General features: G+C 34.2%; 2 protein-coding genes across 5 annotated transcripts in view; one reads left to right on the top strand and one right to left on the bottom strand.

Moving 5' to 3' along the window:
• The window catches only part of LOC139511708 (uncharacterized), a 63,519-nt gene that overhangs the window by 4,882 nt on the left and 33,731 nt on the right, over positions 1 to 24,906 (top strand). The window lies entirely within an intron of this gene.
• On the bottom strand, positions 16,041 to 20,984 carry LOC139511707 (uncharacterized). 4 transcript variants are annotated; one of them, XM_071298739.1, is made up of 3 exons: positions 20,533 to 20,984; positions 19,791 to 19,829; positions 16,041 to 17,201 (listed from the first exon to the last, which is right to left on the bottom strand). In XM_071298739.1, exons 1-3 carry the CDS (start codon positions 20,588 to 20,590, stop codon positions 16,606 to 16,608), a joined length of 693 nt encoding a protein of 230 aa, XP_071154840.1. In that variant the 5' UTR covers positions 20,591 to 20,984; the 3' UTR covers positions 16,041 to 16,605. The 4 variants fall into 4 exon arrangements, 3 of the variants coding, with proteins under 3 accessions (XP_071154840.1, XP_071154839.1, XP_071154838.1); XR_011662081.1 differs by lacking the exon at positions 19,791 to 19,829; XM_071298738.1 differs by having other exon boundaries at positions 19,791 to 20,984.

Raw genomic sequence — 24,906 nt, 5'->3', positions numbered from 1 at the left:
ATAAAGAAACAAACTGAAATAAGACGTTAGTACTTAACTTATAAAGGGTTAAAGTAATCTGAAGAACTGAAGACTTGTTAATTTAATTCAAAACAAAACAAAATATTTACTTTACACGCTGATAGTCAGAACTGAGAATTGTCCATATTTGAATGATAAAATTATACGTCAATGTTCACCAGTGCTTTGATCTTGATTTCTTTGGCAGCAGATTTTGGTTAATATATTCAATATTTAATGTTCGAGGCTATCAAAATACTCACGGATAAAATATGATGATATCAATGATTTTTCTCTAAAAATTGACAAATAATCCTTACAGATCAAATGAATTATTTTCTATATAGTGGTTAGGGTGTAATCAATATGAGAAAAACATGATATATAATAACTTGTAGGGGTAGTAAATGAGATTGTTGATTATCTTTATTTCCTCCATATATGAAGATTTTACAATTTATATTATAAGAACAGAATCAAGAACATAACACTAACATATTTACATATTCTTAACAACATCAAACAGTTTAGTTTTAACAGCAATAAAAAAAGTCTATAGGTACAATGTAGTTACATCATTACATATGAAATAGAGTCGAAAAAAACGTCTATAATTCACCAATGTCATACAAGAACAACATTAGTTAAGATCAAATATGTGACTATAAAGATCATAATTGAAGACCTGATATAGTTTATACATATAATCTGCTATGTGGCACATCAAGAGGCTCCATACATCAGCATTTATAGCTTGCATGGTATGATTCATACTTCCAAGTAACGACTCGACAATTTCGTCATCATCTTGATTAAAGAAACGAACGGAATCTTCTACGTCAAGAATATCAACAATTTTGTAGAACATTTCTGTCCGAATTTGTAAAAGAGATGTACAGCAAAGTATATAATGCATAAGTATATTCGTATTATATAAGTTACACAAGTAGCATTTGCCTGTTTGTATAGATATGGATCCTAATTTCACAAGCGTCAAAAATTTTGAATTTAGAGATGGATAAGTTACCGCTAGTGGTAACAAACGATGCTCCGTCAAACATGTATGTATTTTAGCAACCCAATGACACCGCACATCTAGAGATCAAAGTATGACAACCTAACTGTCAATTTAAGTTCATGTCGTAGAAGCTCCTTTTCACATCACGAAGTTTAAACGATGTCTTGACTGTTAAATATTGCGTTGAAACTACAGTTTCTGAATTATGACAAACGAAAAATATTTTTAAAGGCGACCAGAGGAGTTGTTAGTGTTTTCATGTTAGAATACAGCGTACAAAATTCTAGCCATATTCAGTCTAAAAGCTGTTGTAACTAGCACTACTTTTAAATGTTTTATTTCTGTAATTCTAGCCGTTAACAAACATGATACAGATTGCGTAAGGCCGCGTTAAGGTTGTTTTTAAGCCGAAAAACTTGGCAAATATTTAAAGTGAATTTAGTTCAAATAAGTCTTCTTAATTATTTTTGATTTCAAGTCAAGGGTCAAATATGTGTATTGGTTAAACAGTCTTACATATTCAAGAAACATACTTACTTTAGATGAGTAGATACTTGACCAACGTGTTATTGCTCCCGGGGAAACCCTGAAGGCTTTGATAAAGACTTAATCGTTGGTGTGTTAAGAAAGATTCCTATTTCAATAAAACTTATAAAATTTAACAATAAACGTTAACAAGTAATATGTCGTTAAAATGGAAATAAAAGTTTTCGAAGTACAATATAAACCTACATAAGTAAGCTTATGATAAAACCGTTGACAAACATTTACATTGCCTATTATATTAAATTGCATGTACTTTTAGCATAAAAATGTTATGTAGCAATATATTTCTGCATATATTTATTTCTACAAAAATGTATATAGGTTTTTTTTCTCAAACAATTACTATGAAAACAACATGTAAATCGTAGCTATAAACTTCAGGACGTTTTATTGCTTTTTCAAATGCGAACTAATTTCTAAAGTTTTATTATATTTGAAGTGGAATTTCATTTTGACTTTATGCGGAATTGCACTCAATGATTGGATTTGAATTATTGTTTTTAAACTTTTAGCACTGAAGCGACATAGATATTTTTCTTTTATCAATAAAAAGAAAAAAAGGAAGGAAATGGTGCACAACTTCATGACACAATGACACAAAATCACTATATGTAATTGACAAATCCTAACGCAAGGAAAACAATAGTCATATTTATGGTCTTCGTCTCGAAAGTCACACTGAAGCCTTTAACATGGAGCAAAAGTTAAGTCTAGCAACGCTTATATCGATAACGCTATATATAGTTGTACATATACATGCGAAATAAATTATTTATCTGTGTTATAGTATCCGTTTTTAATATAATAATTATCTTGGCGAATTTATACTTTGCCCAACAGGTTAAACATTTTTATTATCAACAACGAGTGTACTTTTTATAATCGCAGTTCATGTTCTATTATAACTTCAAAATTTCTTGCTTTCAATTAAGCATGTGTGACGTCACGAAAATGGATGTTTGATTATTGTCGTTTGTTGATGTGGTTCATAATCAAACACATCAAACGAATGGGTAACAACTCTCATATTCCTGACTTGGTTTAACAATGCAAGAGTATTCGGAGTATGTGTTGTGATAATTAAGTAAAACCCCATTGAAAACACTTCCAGGAATACATTTATCTCTTGAATGAGGATATTTACCTCCTGAATTCTCGTCCTTTATAGATATTTGCTTTCCATTTACACTTGGAGATGTTATGGTTTACTTTAGTGTTGGAACACACAGAGCTCTATTTATTTTTGTAATCAGTGTCTTTGATTTCCTTTCAACAACTTCGAGTACTGTTTGGGTTGTACTTTTAGTCGTTTTAGTTTTTGTATAGTACCGATCACCTGTTCCACTGGGTTTTAGTTTTTGTATAGTACCGATCACCTGTTCCACTGGGTTTTAGTTTTTGTATAGTACCGATCACCTGTTTCACAGGGTTTTAGTTTTTGTATAGTATCGATCGCCTGATCACCTGTTCCTCTGGGTTTTAGTTTTTGTAAAGAACCGATCACCTGTTCTACTGGGTTTTAGTTTTTGTATAGTACCGATCACCTGTTCTACTGGGTTTCAGTTTTTGTATAGTACCGATCACCTGTTCCACTGGGTTTTAGTTTTTGTATAGTACCGATCACCTGTTCCACTGGGTTTTAGTTTTTGTATAGTACCGATCACCTGTTCCACTGGGTTTTAGTTTTGTATAGTACCGATCACCTGTTCCACTGGGTTTTAGTGTTTGTATAGTACCGATCACCTGTTCCACTGGGTTTAGTTTTTGTATAGTACCGATCATCTGTTCCACTGGGTTTTAGTGTTTGTATAGTACCGATCACCTGTTCCACTGATTTTTAGTTTTTGTATAGTACCGATCACCTGTTCCACTGATTTTTAGTTTTTGTATAGTACCGATCACCTGTTCCACTGGGTTTTAGTTTTTGTATAGTACCGATCACCTGTTCCACTGGGTTTTAGTTTTTGTATAGTACCGATCACCTGTTCCACTGGGTTTTATTTTTTGTATAGTACCGATCACCTGTTCCACTGGGTTTTAGTTTTTTTTTGTATAGTACCGATCACCTGTTCCACTGGGTTTTAGTTGGGTTTTTTTGTATAGTACCGATCACCTGTTCCACTGGGTTTTAGCTTTTGTATAGTCCCGATCACTTGTTCCTCTATTTTTTTTTTACTTTTTGTAAAAGTACCGATCACCTGTGTCCTTTTTTCTCTTGTGAAGAGTTGTCTCATTGGCAATTACACTACTAGTACATCTTCTTTTTTATATTAACCCTGTCTCATTTTCTTAGTGTCTGTCCCAAAACCTTAAGTCTGTACATGTATTTCAGTAGTTGTAGTTAGTTTCCTTCTGTCATAATTTATTCGTTTAATCATTGATTTTTACTTAAATCAGCCAATCAGTTTTCTTTTTGAAATGTTTATAGCTTACATTATGGATTTTCCTCAACGTTGAAGGCACGTGGTTGAAGGCTGTACAGTGACATGTAGTTGATTTGTTTTATGTCCTTTGGTCTTTGATTGATAGTTTACTTATCTCATTGAAAAGCCTACCATATCTTAATATATAATGCATTATGGAAATATTTTATAAGTATTTTCTTTGACATGTATTTGGATAAGTTTGATGTATTTATTAAAAATCGTGTTTCGATGTTGGAAGTGCCTAACAAAAAGGATTCTCTGACATGCAATTGAACAAATTTGATGAATTATTAAGATTCGTGTTCCGATGTACTATAAATTCCTTCCACATACAAAACCATTACCGTTAATGAAAGTGCATGAAATTATGGAAAGGAATAAATTTCCTTCCTTTCTATACTAATAACGCAATATATACATTCATTGTATATATTGATAATTTGAATATTTCATGTGATTTCTCACCAAGTCAATAAATTGTCTTCCAGAACTAATGTTATAAATACTTGATATCTAAATTTATTAAATTTAAAACCGCAGAAAAATGTTGAAACAGATGATAGTCATCAGCTTTCAATAATCGATTTATAACAAGGGGCATTGCATAATCAGTCTTTATGGTAATATTATTTAGAAAGCTAACAAGGTGAGGAATTCTCATGTCAGTATTTCCCCGAGAAAGGTCGTAACTATACTGTATAATCATTGTATCAAGTATTTTTTCGGATGAAAAACAGTTTGAAAATTTATAGTTTGGCGCAGACTTAAAATGTTGCTTTTTAGTGCACTGACATTCTGTACGTCAAGTTTTTCCAAAGCATTGTACACGATCGTATCTTTTGGAGAACCTAATTTGTTTTTTTTTGTTAATTATAGACAATATAATGAATTGAATATGCATTAAAACTAGACGTAAACAAACACAAACCAAACAATTGATAATCAAGTACTTCGGAAGTACATGTATTTGGTACCGGTTGTATCTATTTTCATTACTTCGGAAGTACATGTATTTGGTACCGGTTGTAAATATTTTCATGTTTTCTCTGTTCAAATTTTTATTGGTGACATATTAGTGGTCGTCTCTGTTTAATTTGTTTTAAAAAATTACTAGCCTCTCACGAATTTGCGGTGGAGCTTTTGTCAGTTGTAAGCGCATTGTATTTGGAGATTTGAGTTTTTCTCCGGTGAATCAACCTGTCGTATATTACTTTTTTTACAGTAAAATAACCATTGCCCTAAAAAATAACTTCTTCATTCTTTCAAGGAGCAAAAGTTAGTACAACAACAACAAACACCTGTTTTATCAGGTTTTCGGCAGTTTAGGAAGCTAATAGGCTAGGGACGACATCAAAAGTTCAATGAAGGATAAAAAACTTAATTCACATAGTTTTTTCACTGACCCCACACCCCTCACTTAACTTAATTTTGGAAAAATTGATTGACCAATAGGGATATATGTAAAATCCAATTTAGATTAACAAAACTTGCAGCAATGTTGAACCCCCCCCCACCCCCAAACTATTTGATTTAATTTTTTGTTATCCTACATCGATCTTTTGATGTCGTCCCTTACTAGTGAAAGGTTTTCTAGGATCTTTCCATAGGTGGATGAAATTGTGGTGGGGCGGGACGAAAATTTAAGCGGAAAGTTTGTTTAATTTAAAAGCTGTTTTTTTTTTTTTTTTTTTTTCTTTTTGTAAATAAAAAGTTCATTCCAAAGCAGGTGGTGGTGTTATATTCTACTGTGTCCTCGAAACACTGCATACTCAAGGTGGGAAAAATTACTACGCATAAACCGTAAAGAAAGGTGGAAATTTCGTGTAGTTGTTGTTTTCTGTTTGCACTAGCTGTATTAAATTAACTCAAACGAACAATGGTCAAAATAACATTTCACATAAAGATTGACATACTGATCTTTTTATGAGTAAAATGAAAACCACATATCTAACTTTTACAATAAAATTTGATGAAAGGATTACTTGTCTATATAGCAACAGGGTGTCTTAAACAACGATCTTCAATTTAAAGGAGAAAAAATCTCAGCTTAAATCTTTTTAGCAGCGTAAGCTTATGTATCAATATTCTTTTTAATCTGTCATCAATTTTGCTTGACATCTCAACATGAATCTTGACAATTAACAAGATGTTTATTATAGAACTTGACAACCAATTTTCCTCTTCAGTGTAACTATAGTACACATTATCATCATAACATAACAACTTATGGTTTGAATTTAATTTCAAATATTGTTATTTTTAAAAGTGTCAAAATTTCATAAATAATATCTGTAATGCAACCAAAAATGTTTAGTATCAGGGTATCTACTTTCTACAAACTGTATATAATATGTATAATGTGTAAATGTGCACGTGTTTGCAAGAGTTTGAAATACATTCTAATAACAATCAATTCAAGTAAAGAACAATTGTGTTAATTTAAAATATCACAGTTAATATAATTGATTATACAAATTTGTAGAAACTGTTAGCAAATATGAAAATGCTATTTCTGTTTAATTAATCAGCATATATGACTTTTCGCGCCACTTAAAGTAAATACATAAAAAGTCCGTTTTAATCAAAATTTACGGAAACTCAACTTGACGTGTACCATGAAAACTACGTAAAATTATAATTTAATTGGAAAATCCATAATTAAGGCTAAATTATTTAACAGAAAAATATTTATTTATCCAAAAGTACATTAGTGTTGATTACAATGCTTTGTCACATTCAATTCGCATCATTTTGTCCTTGTATTTATTTCTACTAATATATTTTTGTCTCCTTAAATCGATTAAACACTTCGTTTAGATGATGTTTAATTGAGAAAGGTCAATGATGAACCATGTTACGGATATCGAGGATAGATTGGGGTCTTTTATTATGCTAAATATACAAAATAGATATAGGTGTGAGTGGTTAAGCTGAAGGAGATTTAACGTGAACGTCAGAAAGAAAGGAGTCTCGGAGTGAAGTCAGCACGAAGGGAGACACGGAGTGAATGTGAACAGTGAAGGAGACGTGGAGTGAATGTGAGAAAGAAAGGAGAGTGGTGTGAACGTCAGTGGCAAAGGAGACATGGAGTTAACGGCAGTATGGTATGAGACGTGGTATGAACCTAGCTTAGTAAGACAGGAGACGTGGGGTGAAAGTCTGTAAGAAAGGAGAAATTGAGTGAAAGTCAGTAAGATAAGAGACGTGAAGTAAACGTCAGTAAGACAGGAGACATGGAGTGAACGTCAGTAAGACATGAGACGTGGAGGGAACGTCGGTAAGACAGGAGTCGTGGAGTGAACGTCTGTAAGACAGAAGACATGGAGTGAACGTCAGTAAAACAGGAGACATGGAGTGAATGTCTGTAAGACAGTAGATATGGAGTGTACATCAGTAAGACAGGAGACGTGGAGTGAACGTCGGTAAGACAGGAGACGTGACATAAAGTCAATAAGACAGGAGACGTGACATAAAGTCAATAAGACAGGAGACATGGAGTGAACGTCAGTAAGACAGGAGACGTGGAGTGAACGTCGGTAAGACAGGAGACGTGAAGTAAAAGTCAGTAAGACAGGAGACGTGGAGTAAACGTCAGTAAGACAGGAGACGTGGAGTGGAAGTCTGTAAGACAGGAGACATGGAGTGAAAGTCTGTTAGACAGGAGACATGGAGTGAACATCTGTAAGACAGGGAGATATGGAGTGTACATCAGTAAGACAGGGGGAATAGAGTGAACGTCGGTAAGACAGGAGACGCGAAGTAAAAGTCGGTAAGACAGGAGACATGGAGTGAACGTCAGTAAGACAGGAGACGTGGAGTGAACATCGGTAAGACAGGAGACGTTAAGTAAAAGTCAGTAAGACAGGAGACGTGGAGTAAAAGTCTGTTAGACAGGAGACATGGAGTGAACATCTGTAAGACAGGAGACATGGTGTGTACATCAGTCAGACAGGAGACGTGGAGTGAACGTCAGTTAGACAGGAGACGTGAAGTAAAAGTCAGTAAGACAGGAGACGTGGAGTAAAAGTCAGTAAGACAGGAGACATGGAGTGAATGTCAGTAAGACAGGAGACATGGAGTGAACGTCTGTAAGACAGGAGACATGGAGTGAACGTCTGTAAGACAGGAAACATACAGTGAACGTCAGTAAGACAGGAGACGTGGAATGAACGTCAGTAAGACAGGAGACGTGAAGTAAAAGTCAGTAAGACAGGAGACGTGGAGTAAAAGTCTGTTAGACAGGAGACATGGAGTGAACATCTGTAAGACAGGAGACATGGAGTGTACATCAGCAAGACAGGAGGCGTAGAGTGAACGTCAGTAAGACAGGAGACGTGAAGTAAAAGTCAGTAAGACAGGAGACGTGGAGTAAGTCAGTAAGACAGGAGACATGGAGTGAACGTCAGTAAGACAGGAGACATTGAGTGTACATCAGTAAGACAGGAGACGTGTAGTGAACGTCTGTAAAAGACAGGAGACGTGGAGTGAACGTCAGTAAGACAGGAGACGTGGAGTGAACGTCAGTAAGACAGGAGACATGGAGTGAACATCTGTAAGACAGGGAGATATGGAGTGTACATCAGTAAGCCAGGGGGCATAGAGTGAACGTCGGTAAGACAAGAGACGCGAAGTAAAAGTCGGTAAGACAGGAGACAAGGAGTGAACGTAAGTAAGACAGGAGACGTGGAGTGAACATCGGTAAGACAGGAGACGTTAAGTAAAAGTCAGTAAGACAGGAGACGTGGAGTAAAAGTTAGTTAGACAGGAGACGTGGAGTAAAAGTCTGTAAGACAGGAGACATGGAGTGAACGTCTGTAAGACAGGTAACATAGAGTGTACATCAGTAAGACAGGAGACGTGTAGTGAACTTCTGTAAGACAGGAGATGTGGAGTGAACGTCAGTCAGACAGGAGACGTGGAGTGAACGTCAGTTAGACAGGAGACGTGAAGCAAAAGTCAGTAAGACAGGAGACGTGGAGTAAAAGTCAGTAAGACAGGAGACATGGAGTGAATGTCAGTAAGACAGGAGACATGGAGTGAACGTCTGTAAGACAGGAGACATGGAGTGAACGTCTGTAAGACAGGAAACATAGAGTGAACGTCAGTAAGACAGGAGACGTGGAGTGAACGTCAGTAAGACAGGAGACGTGAAGTAAAAGTCAGTAAGACAGGAGACGTGGAGTAAAAGTCTGTTAGACAGGAGACATGGAGTGAACATCTGTAAGACAGGAGACATGGAGTGTACATCAGTAAGACAGGAGGCGTAGAGTGAACGTCAGTAAGACAGGAGACGTGAAGTAAAAGTCAGTAAGACAGGAGACGTGGAGTAAAAGTCAGTAAGACAGGAGACATGGAGTGAACGTCAGTAAGACAGGAGACATTGAGTGTACATCAGTAAGACAGGAGACGTGTAGTGAACGTCTGTAAAAGACAGGAGACGTGGAGTGAACGTCAGTAAGACAGGAGACGTGGAGTGAACGTCAGTAAGACAGGAGACGTGGAGTGAACGTCAGTAAGACAGGAGACATGAAGTGAACGTCAGTAAGACAGGAGACGTGAAGTGAACGTCTGTGAGACAGGAGACTTGGAGTATATGTCAGTAAGACATGAGACGTGGAGTAAAAGTCAATAAGAATTGAGACTTGTTGAAATTTCATAAGGATAGAGAAGAAGTGTACTAAACTTAGTGAGAAAGAAGACGGGGAGGTAACATCAACCAAAATGGAGACGTAGAGTGAACGTCAGTGAGCCTAGAAAGACACAAGGAGTGAACCTCAGTAAGAACAGCTATATACTGAATCTTTCTTCTACAGGCTAAATTGCTGAATAACAATAAAAGTAAACATTCAATCAGTTGAACAAAATCATACAATATTTCAATGTATGCCACATCATAAGACAACGAATTCGATCTGTTACATATCATTTCCGATTGGACAAATGAAACCTCGGTATTATAGGTCTTTTCAACTTTTAACGTCATACATTAATTGAGTTTCATATTTTATCTAGATCTGTTGATTCTATCATTAAGGTGACTCTAAGATTAATGATACTATAATAAAAAAAAACAAATAAGATTTAAATTTAAAGATTTATGAATTCATAAAACTAATAGTCCGAGGATTTAAGTACACCGAAGGCTAGACAAATTAAATTTACTTCAGATAATCAAACAATTTTCAACATGTAACCAAAACTGCAATAACGTTAAAAAAAATTATTTCAGAGATTAAATTTTGAATATGTATTAAAACTGATTTATACATAATAATTATTATTATGAATGACAAAACTTAAATATACAATATATCTATGAAAATTTAAATCTTTTTTTTTTTAATCATCATTCAGTACATCTATATTTGTATGTATCTCTCGTCCTCGTTTTCGAATTATACCAAAAGTCCTAAAAACTCAGTTTTAAGATCATAACAGAAAACAACGAAAGGCTAAGAGATGACTGCAAGAGGAATTAAAGTCTCAAATCGCGTACAACTGCATGTTGAATTGTTTTTAATTGTTTTCATAAATATTTGTGTGCAGTCATGGTTATGATAATTAGTAATAGATCTTCCGTGTCTCTCCCTTATTCGTAATATAAAACACTTAATAGAGTACTCTTTGAAACATCTTCAGTGAATTTATTAGGCTTCACGTGTTTATTTTGACGTGACCTTTGACGCGTTAATATGCCAAATTCTGAAAGTTCAAAATATGTTCTCTCTAATTCGTAATAAATACCCAAACAAACCTCTTTACTACTCTAAAATTTTTAAACATTAATTTTTTGAGTACCAATAATTTAATAAAATCATTTTATTATTTATCTAAATTGGTTTATTGAAAACATTAAACGATTATTCCCGATCACGCTGACATAAAAACTGTATAAAGTGGTATGCAAGAGTTGTTGAAAAAAGAGGTCATATTCCTATGAAGTTGAAATTTTTAAAACAAATATTTGGGAACAAGTTATTAAGATATTTGTTATATTATCTAACTCTAGTCCAAACATGTACATGTAATAAAGATTAAGAAAATAATGTTTGTCAACATCTTTATATCAAGAATTAGATTAAAGAAAACATTAAACATTATGGTTGTGAATAAAACGCAACACTTAGGCATATAGACTAGACTCAAGCTGCTGCTGGAACAAAGGGGCTGCTATCTTGATTGGCTGCTAAAAGTGGCTACCAGCTTGAGTCTAGTGGCATATAGACATGAAATAACTTATTCTATCAGCAAAATATATAACAAAAATAAAAATAAAGTATATGCGTCAAAGAGACAACAATCCGACAATAGAACAGCAAACAGCCATTAGTTTAGTAATTGTAGATGGTTAAATCATATCATGATTTAGAAGATGACAAAAATGAATATAGTACGTTTTACAATAATATACCAATATTTTTTTCGTTATCAAAAAGATACACAATGAACAAAATTCTATTTTCATAATCACCTATATTGACTCCGGAGTGCAAAATTTTTCGACATTTTATATGGAACGCCATGACTGCCTTATGTTAATGATCAGCATTATATGCAGTGCTCACACCATTATATTAAGTGCTCACAACATTATATTAAGTGCTCACAACATTATATTAAGTGCTCACACCATTATATGCAGCGCTCACACCATTATATTAAGTGCTCACAACATTATATTAAGTGCTCACACCATTATATGCAGTGCTCACACCATTATATTAAGTGCTCACAACATTATATTAAGTGCTCACAACATTATATGCAGTGCTCACACCATTATATTAAGTGCTCACAACATTATATTAAGGGCTCACAACATTATATTAAGTGCTCACACCATTATATGCAGTGCTCACATCATTATATTAAGTGCTCACAACATTATATTAAGTGCTCACAACATTATATTATGTGCTCACAACATTATATTAAGTGCTCCCAACATTATATGCAGTGGTCAAAGCATTATATGAAGTGGTCAAAACATTATATGCAGTGGTCACAACATTATATGAAGTGATCACAACATTACATGAAGTGATCACAACATTATATGAAGTGCTCACAACATTATACGTTTTTTGTTGTATGATGAGATTGTTGTATGATGAGATTGATGTATGATGAGATCATTCGGTAAACATCGTTTTTTAGCGGAAATTACCGAATCCATAATTTGTAAATTACGGTAATGCCCAGCAAACAAATTTAAACAGTTATTAAAGTCATGTGATCATAAGGCAGTATACAATATTTAAAATGATTGAAATAAGTAAGGAAAAGATGAAACTAAGAAGTGAATGATTAAAGTAGTTCTGTTCGTCGTAAGAAATACGAATGGCAATTTTAAAAATGTAACTGAAATAATAAAAAGCTTATTTAATTTTAAATTTGTATGACATATTCCTCGAGCTCATTTCCTACTGAAGAACTTTAGCAAGGTGCCACTTTATAGTCCGTACTCAGTTTAAAAAAAGCTAAATTACATTTTAAATAAAACAGTCAGCTTTCTATAACACATAAGCGTTATATTACGCTAGCTTATATATATATGTCATGATTGAGTCATTTTTGGCATCCATTTTCAGAATTTGTTATTTCACATGAATAAGTATCTAACAGATATGGAAAATGCAGTTTAAAGCATTTCATTGTAGGTGTTTAACATAACTTTAGGCAGCAACCATTTAATTTTTTTTGGAGGGGGGGGGGGGGGGCTATTGATTTTTATTTTTTTCGCGACAAGTCGAAAATATTTTTTTTAATTCAATTTTAGCATTACATATATTGGCAGCTAGGGGTGAATCAACCAAATATTTTTTCTCAGAATCAAAAACAATATTTTTTTCTCCAAAAAAATCCATAAATTTTACCCTTTCAAGACCCAGTTTAACATTATTTTCATTTAAAGTTATCATCTCTTATGAAAACTGAGTTTGTGGGGATGAAAAACGTTTACTACGTTTGTTCGTCATTTTGCACGGTTAATATATATAAAAAAAGTGGTATGCTTGATAATGAAACAACTTTCCACAAGAGACAAAATGACATCACAGAAATTAACAACTAAACGGCCACAGTACGGCCTTCAACAATGAGCAAAGCCCATACTGCATAGTCATGCAGCTAGAGAGGCCCCGAAATGATAAACGTAAAACATTCCTAATTTATGTACAAACAAACGATCGAAAAACTAACATGTATATAACACATAAACAAACGACAACCACTGAAATAAAGGCACCTCCTGACTTGGGACAGCCACATATACAGAATGTGCGGCGGGTTTTAACATGTTAGCGGGATACCAACCCTCCGTCTAACCTGGGACAGTGGCGTAACAGAACAACATAAGAACGAACTATGAAAATCAGTTGTAAAAGGCTTAACTCATCAGATGGGTACAAATAAAAATCCATCTACCAGAAAATAGAGTAGACGTGGGCGGGTACTTCTATATCCCAACAACAAAAAGACACTATAAGTACTGATCTGAGAGTACTCGCAATTACTGACAGCTAGTTCAAAGCCACTAACAACTAATAAAAAAACATGCATCTAAGTTTTGCATTTAGGTAAAGATTGAAACAAACTGTGAGTAAAATAGAATGATTTACTATTATTGGATAGTAACGATTGTCCATGAAAAAGGAGTCATTTTCAATTTTCTTCAACTTTGTACTTGTTTGGATGTATAAATATTTTGATATGACCGTCACTGGTGAGTCTCATGTAGACGAAACAAGCATTTGGCGTACTAAATTATAATCCTGGTACCTTTGATAACTACTTGACCTAAATTAATTCTGGTTAAGGTACATTAAGATACAAAATATAATCAACTACAAGTCATAGAAGAATAATATCTTTTAGATCGCACTTCTTTGATAACAATGGACCTCGAAAAAAGATTCAAATTTGTGTTTAGGTCCAGATGATAGCAACAACACAAAAAAGAGGAATGCTATTTGTTGCTGAGCACTTCTTTGATTTTATTTAAAGTCCACACAATTTGTTTTGTAACGGAAGCACAAAAAAAAGATACTCATTATTATGTCAATATATAATTGTAATATAATTATATTAATGGAGAACTTCTAGTATTGTTTTACTGTGAATTCTTCTCGTTGTTGTGATTGGCGTTCTAATTCTTCTCACATACAAGCTTGTCTATAGTCTGAGGATTTCTGTTATTTTTGCTACCAATTTTTTTCCATATCCCATGTTAGGATCAATCTCAAAGGTTGAAAATTTCATATCTGAATATTTTTTTCGTTATCTGTAAAGTTACTTTTGACGGCGGATCTTGATTGTTTCTGTGGGGCTTCTTTCTCGTGGATAGGGATCACTCACGGGGAAAAAAATGGAAAATTGTCGAAACTAATTTGACTTTTATGTATAGCATAAAATCGAGAATGGAAATGGGGAATGTATCAAAGAGACCACAACCCGACTCCATAGAAAAAACAACGGCAGAAGGTCACCAACAGTTCTTCAATGTAAAGAGAAATTCCCGAACCCGGAGGCGTCCTTCAGCTGGCCCATAAACGAATATATATTAGTTCAGTGATAATGAACGCCATACTAATTTCAAAATTGTACACAAGAAACTAAAATTATAATAATATAAGAAAAACAAAGACCAGAGGCTCCTGACTTGGGACAGGCGCAAAAATGCAACGTAGTCCGAATTATATTCTTAAAAGAATTTAAATTCACAAACTAGTTATTTTGCACCAAACATTAATAACTGTTTAAATTTGTTTGCTGTGAATTACCGTAATTTACAAATTATGGATTCGGTAATTTCCGCAAAAAAACGATGTTTACCGAATGATCTCATCATACATCAATCTCATCATACAACAATCTCATCATACAACAAAAAACGTATAATGTTGTGAGCACTTCATATAATGGTGTGAGCACTTAATATAATGTTGTGAGCCCTTAATATAATGTTGTGAGCACTTAATATAATGGTGTGAGCACTGCATATAATGTTGTGAGCACTTAATATAATGTTGTGAGCACTTAATATAATGGTGTGAGCACTGCATATAATGGTGTGAGCACTTAATATAATGTTGTGAGCACTTAATATAATGTTGTGAGCACTTAATATAATGGTGTGAGCACTGCATATAATGCTGATCATTAACATAAGGCAGTCATGGCGTTCCATAATTTTAGATGCTTTGTGGTGGGACACTACACACAACACTGTAGAATAAACACTTATAGCTGCTGAGAAAAATAGTTAGCTAAACTGTAAAAAGGAAAAAAAAGACCAAGCATCCCTAATCCCATTAAGATGGACTCGGTTATCACAGATGGCTATGAACGTTTTGCTGTACTGGGACCAGTTGTTCAAAAGTGTCGTTAAATTTAAAAACTTTTGAACAACTGGGCCTTGGTGTCAAACATCATGATGTAAACATTCAATTCTAAATAAATAATGAATCCGGAGTTGTCCAAAAAATTCCATGATCATCCATAATACATGTTGATGGCCAATCAATGAGAACTGTAAAAGGGCTACTAGTAGCATTTAAGGAAATGTTAGCTTGTTGAAGATTGAAATTCTGACAAATGTAATCAAGTTTAGAAAACTCTGTGAATAAAGACTGTTTGTTGTCTAACTACTATAATGTTATTCTCAGAACTTCTCGTATGTCGTGTGTTTATTTTTTTCTACATTGGCTAGATGTATAAGGGAGGGATGATATATGAAAAAAACAAGTTTAACCCCGCCGCATTTTTGCGAAGTTCCAACTGTCCCAAGTCAGGAGCCTCTGGCCTTTTTTAGTCTTTTGTGATTTTTAATTCAAATTTCTTTTATATATTTCGGACGTTATTATCATTTAATCAAAGATCCGAACTGCTTCATATTAAATACATGTCTCATGGGCGATCAACCAATTTTTTGCTTTCTTCTTAATTATGTCTCATGTGCAATCAAACCCTTTCTTTACCATAGTAGTATGTGTGAAATGTAAAACCGGCTCCTTTTGTTTTCAAAGATAAATATAATAATCAACAAAGAATGTGGAATGATATGGCTACAGTATTAAATTTTTTGCGCAGACAAGATAAGGCAAGATGAACGTACAAACCGCCGAACCATTATTTTTGGCAAGCCTGTGCTTCACTGGTAGGCAATGAAAGCTACAATCCTCTACGTTAAATGCTAAATAGAGAGATCGTATGAAAAATGAACCCCGATACGTAGCAAATATTCCCCCCAAGAACTCTTTGGTTTCCATTGCAGCTTATTAATTATTAAATTCAAAGAGAACACCTTAAGTTCCAAACTGGGACCAATTCAGGAACCGGTCTCTTTGGTACATTCAAAGAAGACCCAATCTAATCTCTGTGGGAACACAGAAGAATATAACCCCAAATAAAAGCTAACGTACAATGTGGGGACATGTTCCATTTTCATCTTGCCATATCCCGCCAAATGAGTGGGGCATACCCACTCACTGCCAAAGAAAATACCCCTGAAACAACCAAAATTAAACTGATTGGTGCCCCTTTAAAATCCCGACCGAGTTTCACTTGTTATTAAACTAATCTAAATTTAAGACAATTCTCATAATAATATCAATTTCACTGAGGAAAAACAGCTGGTCCGCCGGATCTCATGAACTGTTCAAGTGCTCCTTGTAAATTATTTAGATAAATATCATTACCAATCTTTGATAAATGTGTTCCGTCATATCTAAATAAATTACTTTCTTTAGCACGTATGTTACTGTGCCTAATTGCACATCCACCGATGCTCAAAACTAAGTTTTTGACCCGGAGGTTTACTCGTTTGCGAGCCCTTTCAATAGCTTGACCACAATTGGCATTGTGCCAATACCGTCTCATTAGTATGTCTGACCATATTATTTTTAAAGCTGGATACAATGCATGTAACCGAAGCAGGTCACATTCTATATCACTGAATAATTTCTCTGATGTCGATATACCCAAATCATTAGACCCAAGTTGAATAACAAGGAAACTCGGAAGGGGGCGGTTAAGCAACCTTTGTTCAAAGACTGTATTTAAATCACCCCACTTCATACCCCTTTGACCAATCCAAATCATATGAGCACCTGTATTCTGTAGGCCAAGGTGAAGTCCCCCAGGTCTAGACGAAGCTTCTTTATTGGCCCAATATACTATAGATGATCCTATTAACCAAATTGTTTTGACACCTACAATTGATGTATGTATTATTTCAATAAGCTATTGCGTTTTAAAAAGTATAACCTATAATTTTAAATGTTCAAACGGATGTATTTTGTGTAAGCATCCGATGTCCAACGACCCCATTTCTTTAATGTTTCGTCATCTACTCCTAGCCTTTTTGCTTCAGTTGCTCCCCCGATTCTGAAAGAATGTGCTCTGAAATGTCCATTGATTTCGGAGAATGACAAACTCTTTTGTAAAATAGACGAAAATTGATAACGAGTGAGACTTGATCCATCAAAATGTATGTATAAATTACTCCCGGATGAAGGATATCGAATTTGTAAAAATTGCTTTAGTAAGTGAATGGGACACAGAGATTTGTCGATTTGCTCACTAATAATCAAAGTTAAAGATGAGTGTAGTTGATCTGTTTTGGAACTACGTATACACAGACGAAGCTCTTCTTTGTGATCAAATTTGACAACTGAAACGTCAGATATTTGTATAACATGTGCCCCTAAATCAGTTTTACTTTCCGCAGCTATCTCACCCACGCGAAGTAAAGCGAAAAAACTTAGACTAAAAGCTGAAGCAAACATGACGGATTCATACGACGAAAAACAGACATGTTGAAGTGACCTGATTAATTTTCGTAACAAATCAATTGAAATTGGTACCCGCAAATCGGGTTTTTTTGGATTTGACCTTTTTAAACCTTCTAATGTTTTCCCTACTAAAAAGGATTTTGTACTATCTGTTAAATCTTGAATCTTATGTTGATAACTTATTCCTGACATATATGTTAAGACAGTAGAGGCTGACAGACCCTTGAATGAAAGGAAGGCAATGTAAAATATTAAATCGCTAAGCGGAGCTGGCCAAATATCATGTAAGTTGTATGCTGATCGAAAATTTTTAAAGGATTCGACTGCCGTATTGTATGTTTTCCAGGTTTTTTGTGCCATAGAACTGGTAAGGAGATGATTTAATTCAATTTCTAAAACGTCCAAAGATGGTCTGGAATTGCTGTCTTGTACTGATCTGCTTCTGGGCAAAGGTGTCTGAAACGCTGAAAATCACAACGGGATAATGAATCGGCTATGGTATTAATTTTACCAGGAATGTGTTCTGCTTTTAAAACGATATTATATTTTAATGTGGAAAAAACTAGATTCCTCATAAGGGACATAACTCGATTCGACTTCGAAGTTCTCTTATTTATGATAGTAACAACGGCCTGATTATCCACATAGAAAAGGATTCGTTTGTTTTTAAGATGTACTCCCCATATATGAAGTGATATAACAACTGGGAAAAGTTCCAAGTAAGTAATGTCCTTCAATAAATCATGCTCTGCCCATTCTTTTGGCCAACAACTTTGTGCCCATTTCCCCTGAAAGTAAATGCCAAAACCTTTGTTTTGACCCCCGGCACTGTCTGTAAACAGTTCAAGCATATCATTGGAAGTCCATAAACTATCAATCATGACCGTGACTCCATTATATTGCTCTAAAAAAGAGGTCCAAACTTTAATGTCCTCGCGCATATTACATGATACCCGTACCCTGTGGTGTGGTTTTCTTATGTTACAAGTAGCATCAATCAATCTTCGGCAAAAAGCCCTTCCAGGGGCGATAACTTGGCATGCAAAGTTTAACAAACCTATCAGGGACTGTAACTGGCGCAAGGTTACCTTTTTTGAATGTAGAAACAGCTGCAAAGTTTGTTTTAAGTTAGTCAGTTTTTCCCCAGGGAGCCTCATTTCCATTTTTAAGGTATCAAATTCAATACCTAAAAAGGTCAAAATTTCTGTGGGTTGAACGGTTTTGTCTTCGGCTAATGGAACCCCCCAATCTGAACAAATTTTCTTGAACGTTTCAAGTGTTTCCTGACAAGTTGGACTATTTGCTTCACCTCCAAAAAGGAAATCGTCTAGGTAATGAAGTATATATTTGAATTTCCACTGGTAAGTTCCGTAACCCAATGAAGCGCTGTTGAGAACTTTTCAAAGAGCGAACAGCTGATTGAGGCTCCCTGTGGTAAACAACGATCAAAATAATATTTACCATCAAAAATGAAACCCAACTGGTCAAAATCAGAAGGTGAAACCCTTAATAAACGAAATGCACTTTTAACGTCGGACTTTGAAAGTTTTCCGGCTATTCCTATATTTTGGACCAAATGAACAGCGTCGTCAATACCCGAATACTGCACAGAGCAATATTTCTCATCTATAAAGTCATTCACAGAGTTATGTAGGGGATAGGAAAGATTATGAATTAAACGGTAGTCCCCGTTCTTCTTTTCGGCCAAAAATATAGGAGAAATGCGTAGAGTTGGCAAAGGTGGGTGGTCAAAAGGACCGGCCATTCTACCTAGAGTAATCTCTTTATTTATTTTTTTTCTAACAAGATCTGCATGAATAGTCACACTTTTTGAATTGTTTGCATTAACAGGTAAACGTGAACCGGAATATTGTAATTTAAAACCAAATCGAAGACCATGTATAAGTTCGTTTGCTATTACCTTATACGGATAAAATTTTAAAGATTCTTCTACTTCATTCACACAAATAGGGGAGTATCCCAAAGAGTACAACTCGTAATCCTTACCTCTTTTTGCAGGCCCCAATAGGGTGGTTTCCAGAGCACCTGAAACATTTATGTTCAAATTTACATGCTGCCCCATAAGTACATCTACCGAAGTTGTAACCCTTGCATGCTGCCGTGGGTCTTTGTACCTGTTCTGGTTTAGTATTTTGGACATACTGTGAACCCTTATGACCCCCAAAAGAATTAGTATCTGAATGAGCAAATCTTGGAGGAGTAGAGACGTACATAACCCACAGCTCCATGTCTAGCTCTGCCCAAGACGATTGTGGACATCTTGCCTTACGAAGGCGGTATTGTTCATCATATATAGCCCAACCTGAGCCATACCCTCTAGATGAAGCTAGTCGAACGTTAAACATGTATTTCAGAAACTCTTGCCCTTTATTGGGCCATTTTTCTAGCACTATATCCATAAAGATGATGAATGCAGATGTCCATACGTGCAAATTTGTAATGGTGCTCTGTCTTTGTGGAGTTATAGTTAATAACCCCCCTTTTACTGAAAGATCGCCATTTAACTGGGAATCTGTGGCTAAATCTTTTGCAGATTTAAGTAAAATATTTAAATCAATATATTCTCCAGCCCAAATCTTTTCCTTAATTTTTACCGGAATATGGGCACCTACAGAGTCAAACACACTTGATGTGTACATTGGTGTTACACTTTCGTGTACGATCTCTAAATTAAGACCCTGTGCATAACCCCTATTACAATCACTTAAACCTGTATTGTTAAACATACCGGTAGTAGGTTGTCTAGGTACTTGGTGTTGGTCATTTCCGGCCATCACATAAGCCATATGTTGTCCTGGGGTTTGGTCAACTGGCGCAAGGTTAGGTTGGTCACTACCACTGGCCACAGAAATGCTGCCTATATCGACCTGAAATGGTACCGTCTCCTTGTCCGTTACTCCCGCTGGTTCTGGTAGGGTCCCTTGTGTTTCTTCTTTTTATTTGGTGATTTCCCGGCAATCCCCTTAGGTTTTCTTAGTCTTTTTGGTGGCTTCATGTTGCTGCTGAAAATTTTCGTTAGCTATGTTGGCAGTTTTGCACTTGTTTGAATAACGCATGAATGACGTCACGAAATGACGTATTATTGATGTGATTAAATTAAGAATCAATTAGGATTGATTCCGGAAAATGGAGTTAAACTTTTATTAAAACAGTTTATCCTTATATGATAAACTTAATTAATTAGTATACATATTTTTGTTGAGGGACCATCTTTGGATTCGGGATTTGTCGCTGTATTGAAGGTCCATTGGTGGCATTCGGCTGTGCGTTCTGTTCTATGGTCGGGTTGTTGTATCTTTGGCACATTCCATATTTTCATTCCAATTTTATTGGGTATTTATTTCGAATTGAAAGGAAGTAACTAAACCAGTGTATCGAGGTAGAAATGATAAGACTGCACTAAACCCCGTTTAATTGCATCAATAACTGTACTTGAAGTGAGATTTAATTTCAATTTCAAACGCAAGAAATGATGTGGTATTGACTTATTGATATTTAGTCTTTAACAGTCTCCGGGACAAGTTTGCAATTCCGCTGAGTGCAAAAGTTGTCACCTTAATTTTTGGAGTTAAGTCAAAACAAAGTTGATAACTTGGTTGATATTGGTTCCCTGATATTTGTCCTAAAATTTTTTGGATCTAGCACCACTGTTGAAAAAGTTATGCCCCTTTTTTCAACAATTTCCTCAGAGGAAAAGTAATTTTCCTCAAGGGAAATCAAATTTCCCTGAAGGAAAAAGATTTTTCCTCAAGGGAAATTGTTTTTTCCTCAAGGGAAAAAGATTTCCCTTAGGGAATTTGCTGCATAATTATTTCCTTTGAGGAAATTCTATTTCCTTAGAGGAAATTCTTTTTCCTTAGAGGAAATTCTTTTTCCTTAGAGGAAATTCTTTTTCCTTTGAGGAAATTTGCAGCTTCAAATTTTCCTTGGAGGAAATACTTTTTCCTGTGAGGAAATTTGTAGCTTCAAATTTTCCTTGGAGGAAATACTTTTTCCTGTGAGGAAATGTTTGACAAACACCACTGTTGAAAAAGTTATGCCCCTTTTTTCAACAATTTCCTCAGAGGAAAAGTAATTTTCCTCAAGGGAAATCAAATTTCCCTGAAGGAAAAAGATTTTTCCTCAAGGGAAATTGTTTTTTCCTCAAGGGAAAAAGATTTCCCTTAGGGAATTTGCTGCATAATTATTTCCTTTGAGGAAATTCTATTTCCTTAGAGGAAATTCTTTTTCCTTAGAGGAAATTCTTTTTCCTTTGAGGAAATTTGCAGCTTCAAATTTTCCTTGGAGGAAATACTTTTTCCTGTGAGGAAATTTGTAGCTTCAAATTTTCCTTGGAGGAAATACTTTTTCCTGTGAGGAAATTTTTGACAAACACTTTTCCTTGGAGGAAAATTCAAGACAACAAATTTCCTCTAGGGAAATCATTGTTCTTCAAATTTCCTCTGAGGAAATTTCTGAAGATCAAATTTCCCTTAAGGAAATGTTTTCCCTTATTTTTACTTGTTGAACATTTCTTCACTACACCATGTATACAAACAGTATGAATATAATAATAACAAGACTGTATAATTGATGCAAATGATATTTAAAACTTTAATAAATGTTTGACTCAACATTTTAATGACATTGAAAATAATACAGTCTGACTGTTTTGATCTAGGTATTGTTTATACTTTTTTTATAAATTTAACTTTGATTTATAATTTTTTTTGGAGCAAATGCTTCTATTTTCTTTGTAATTGTTTCAATGCGATACATTAATAAGCAACCAATTTGAATGTCATACCATTTGTGGTGTTCTAAAGAATTTGTTTATATATTTGCAGATTAAATAATAAAATAAACACTTTTCGTGTTATTTTAAATTAGAATTTCTTCTGTTTCAGCTTGTGTACAGTTATTCAATCCACTACGTAAGAATTCAGTGAATACATTATTCCATTCACTAAACAATTCCCTTCAATTCTAAGAGAAATCATTTTTGCAAATTGTTCTTCAATGATCTTCTTCTGTATATTTGATATGAGGGAGCGATGTAAATGAGTGGATAAAACTGGTGTTCCTTTTTTCAACAACAAAATAGTATTTGTTCAGCATTCTCCTTTCTTTTGATTAAGATATGTTGTTGCTTTTATGCAATAGTGTTTTTGTGTATCTATGATAGAACTCCATTTTGTTTATGGTCATTATCATGTGATAATGTTGAAATTTCCTATTTCTTTTTTGCAGGAAAGCACACATTCCATTTCAAATTAATCCAATTATGCACTATGTAAATAAATTTCAACTATAAGTTTCCTCTTCAGTAATGACCTATTGATCATGAAAACCAAGATGTCTGATCACCTATAAATACACAAAATAAACAAATAAAATGTTATAAATGGAGAGAGAAACAGCAATAAATGTTTTTCATGTGTATCTTTCCTTATTAAAATACATTAAGTAAACTTGAACTCGAGAAAAATAAATAACTGCGATGTAGACTAGAAAGTATAAAATGCCAAATAAAGTATTCACGAAAAATTAGTTGATTTACAGAAGTCAAGTCCCTGTTTGCAGGAAATTTACATCATTGGTTGTCTGGTGGAGAGTTGTCTTATTGGCAATCATACCACATCTTATTTTTATATAACCTTGCCATATTCCTATTGTGCCTGTCCAAAGTTCAGAGCCTGTAGCTTTTGTCAGTTTAGTCTGACACTAAAATTTAGTGGTTGTTGTTGTTGTTGTTTCATACCGGTCATATTTATTTTTTGTAATTTATTTTGTTATAAACTAGGCAATTACCATGATTAGTTTTACAGTTTGGATTGTTTCAATGTTTCATCTTTAGGTCTTTTATAGCTGCCTACTTTGACTATAGTATAGGGTATGGATTTTCTCATTATTGAAGGTCGTAACAGGCCTACAATTGCTTTCTCAAAGCCATGATAGTTTTCATATTTAATATACCACATCTTTTAATTTTTATAGTAATCATGATACTAGTAATCATCTTTCAAGTTCAATAACTTTTTTAAAATTAAAAGGTGCCTTACCATTTAGGTTTAGTTGGCTTCTGCAAATTTTACATTGCCTATCATTTCTGCTGTATATAATTTCTCTGTATCTTCTATAGTTCCTGTCCTATACATAAAAGAGTAAAAGTTGAATGACATCTTGCATCAATATTTTTTTCTGTTTAATGTACATTATGTATATTAATGTGTGTTTAATAAAAATCTAAACCATGAGTGCTTGATAAGCTTCTTGCCCTTATACATGTAGCTGGTCTTTAAGCTTTAAATGAATTTTAATGATCGACTAAAAAACTATGAGCACTGTGCAAATAAGACCCCTGCCCTCCAAAAAAAAAAAAAACATGCACAAACAGTGGTATTTATTGACATAAAACATGTATATAATTTGGCTCCATTTATAGATATATATCTCAAGTGACTATAAGTTTAAGGCTGTGATTTTTTTAACAAATCCATAAATTTCTAAAACCTTTCAAAGTTTTTAAAAATGGACAATTTTAAAATAACTTTGCAACAACTAAAGTTCCTTAACTCTGCATCTTATAAAAAAATATACATGATAAATAGGGAATGATACTCCAGCTTGCATATTATTCAAAGTTTTAAAGGAACATAACTGAAGAACGGTAAAAGTTTTACTACCAAAATTTGAAATTGATCTGATTAAAATTGTGATAAAAAGTATTTTTTTAAAGTTTAATAAAATTTGGTTGAGGGAAACTTGTTAGAAGGCCGAAACATTTTTTTCCATTTTTAAAGAACATAACTATAGAATTTAGTAAAAGAGACACTACCAAAATTCAAACTTAATCTGTATTTTGTGATGATAAGCATTGTGTATTGATTTCATAACATTTGGTTGAGACAAACTAAATTTTAGAGAACAGGAAACCAAAAATTCAGCATATTTTCCCCATTTCTAAAGGGGCATAACTCTGATACTCTAGTACAGTAACACTGACATCACCAAAATTCAAACTTGATATGAGAATTGTGATAACAAGCTTTTGTAAAAGTTTAATTGAATTTGGTTGAGGCAAACTAAAGTACTGTAAGAGAACAAAAAACAACTTTGGGAC

The sequence above is a fragment of the Mytilus edulis genome, chromosome 2 (assembly GCF_963676685.1).
Source record: "Mytilus edulis chromosome 2, xbMytEdul2.2, whole genome shotgun sequence".
Taxonomy (NCBI): Eukaryota; Metazoa; Mollusca; class Bivalvia; order Mytilida; family Mytilidae; genus Mytilus; species Mytilus edulis.
The sequence above is the reverse complement of the archived record's forward strand: the minus strand, read 5'-3'. Positions and strand labels throughout refer to the sequence as shown.

Coding starts and splice junctions, on each gene's coding strand:
- LOC139511707 (XM_071298737.1), bottom strand. CDS start 20,590: ATGGCTTATGTGATGGCCGGAAATGACCAACACCAAGTACCTAGACAA. Junction 18,248..20,532: donor ACCTAGACAACCTACTACCG/GTATGTTTAACA, acceptor TGTGATTTTCAG/CGTTTCAGACACCTTTGCCC.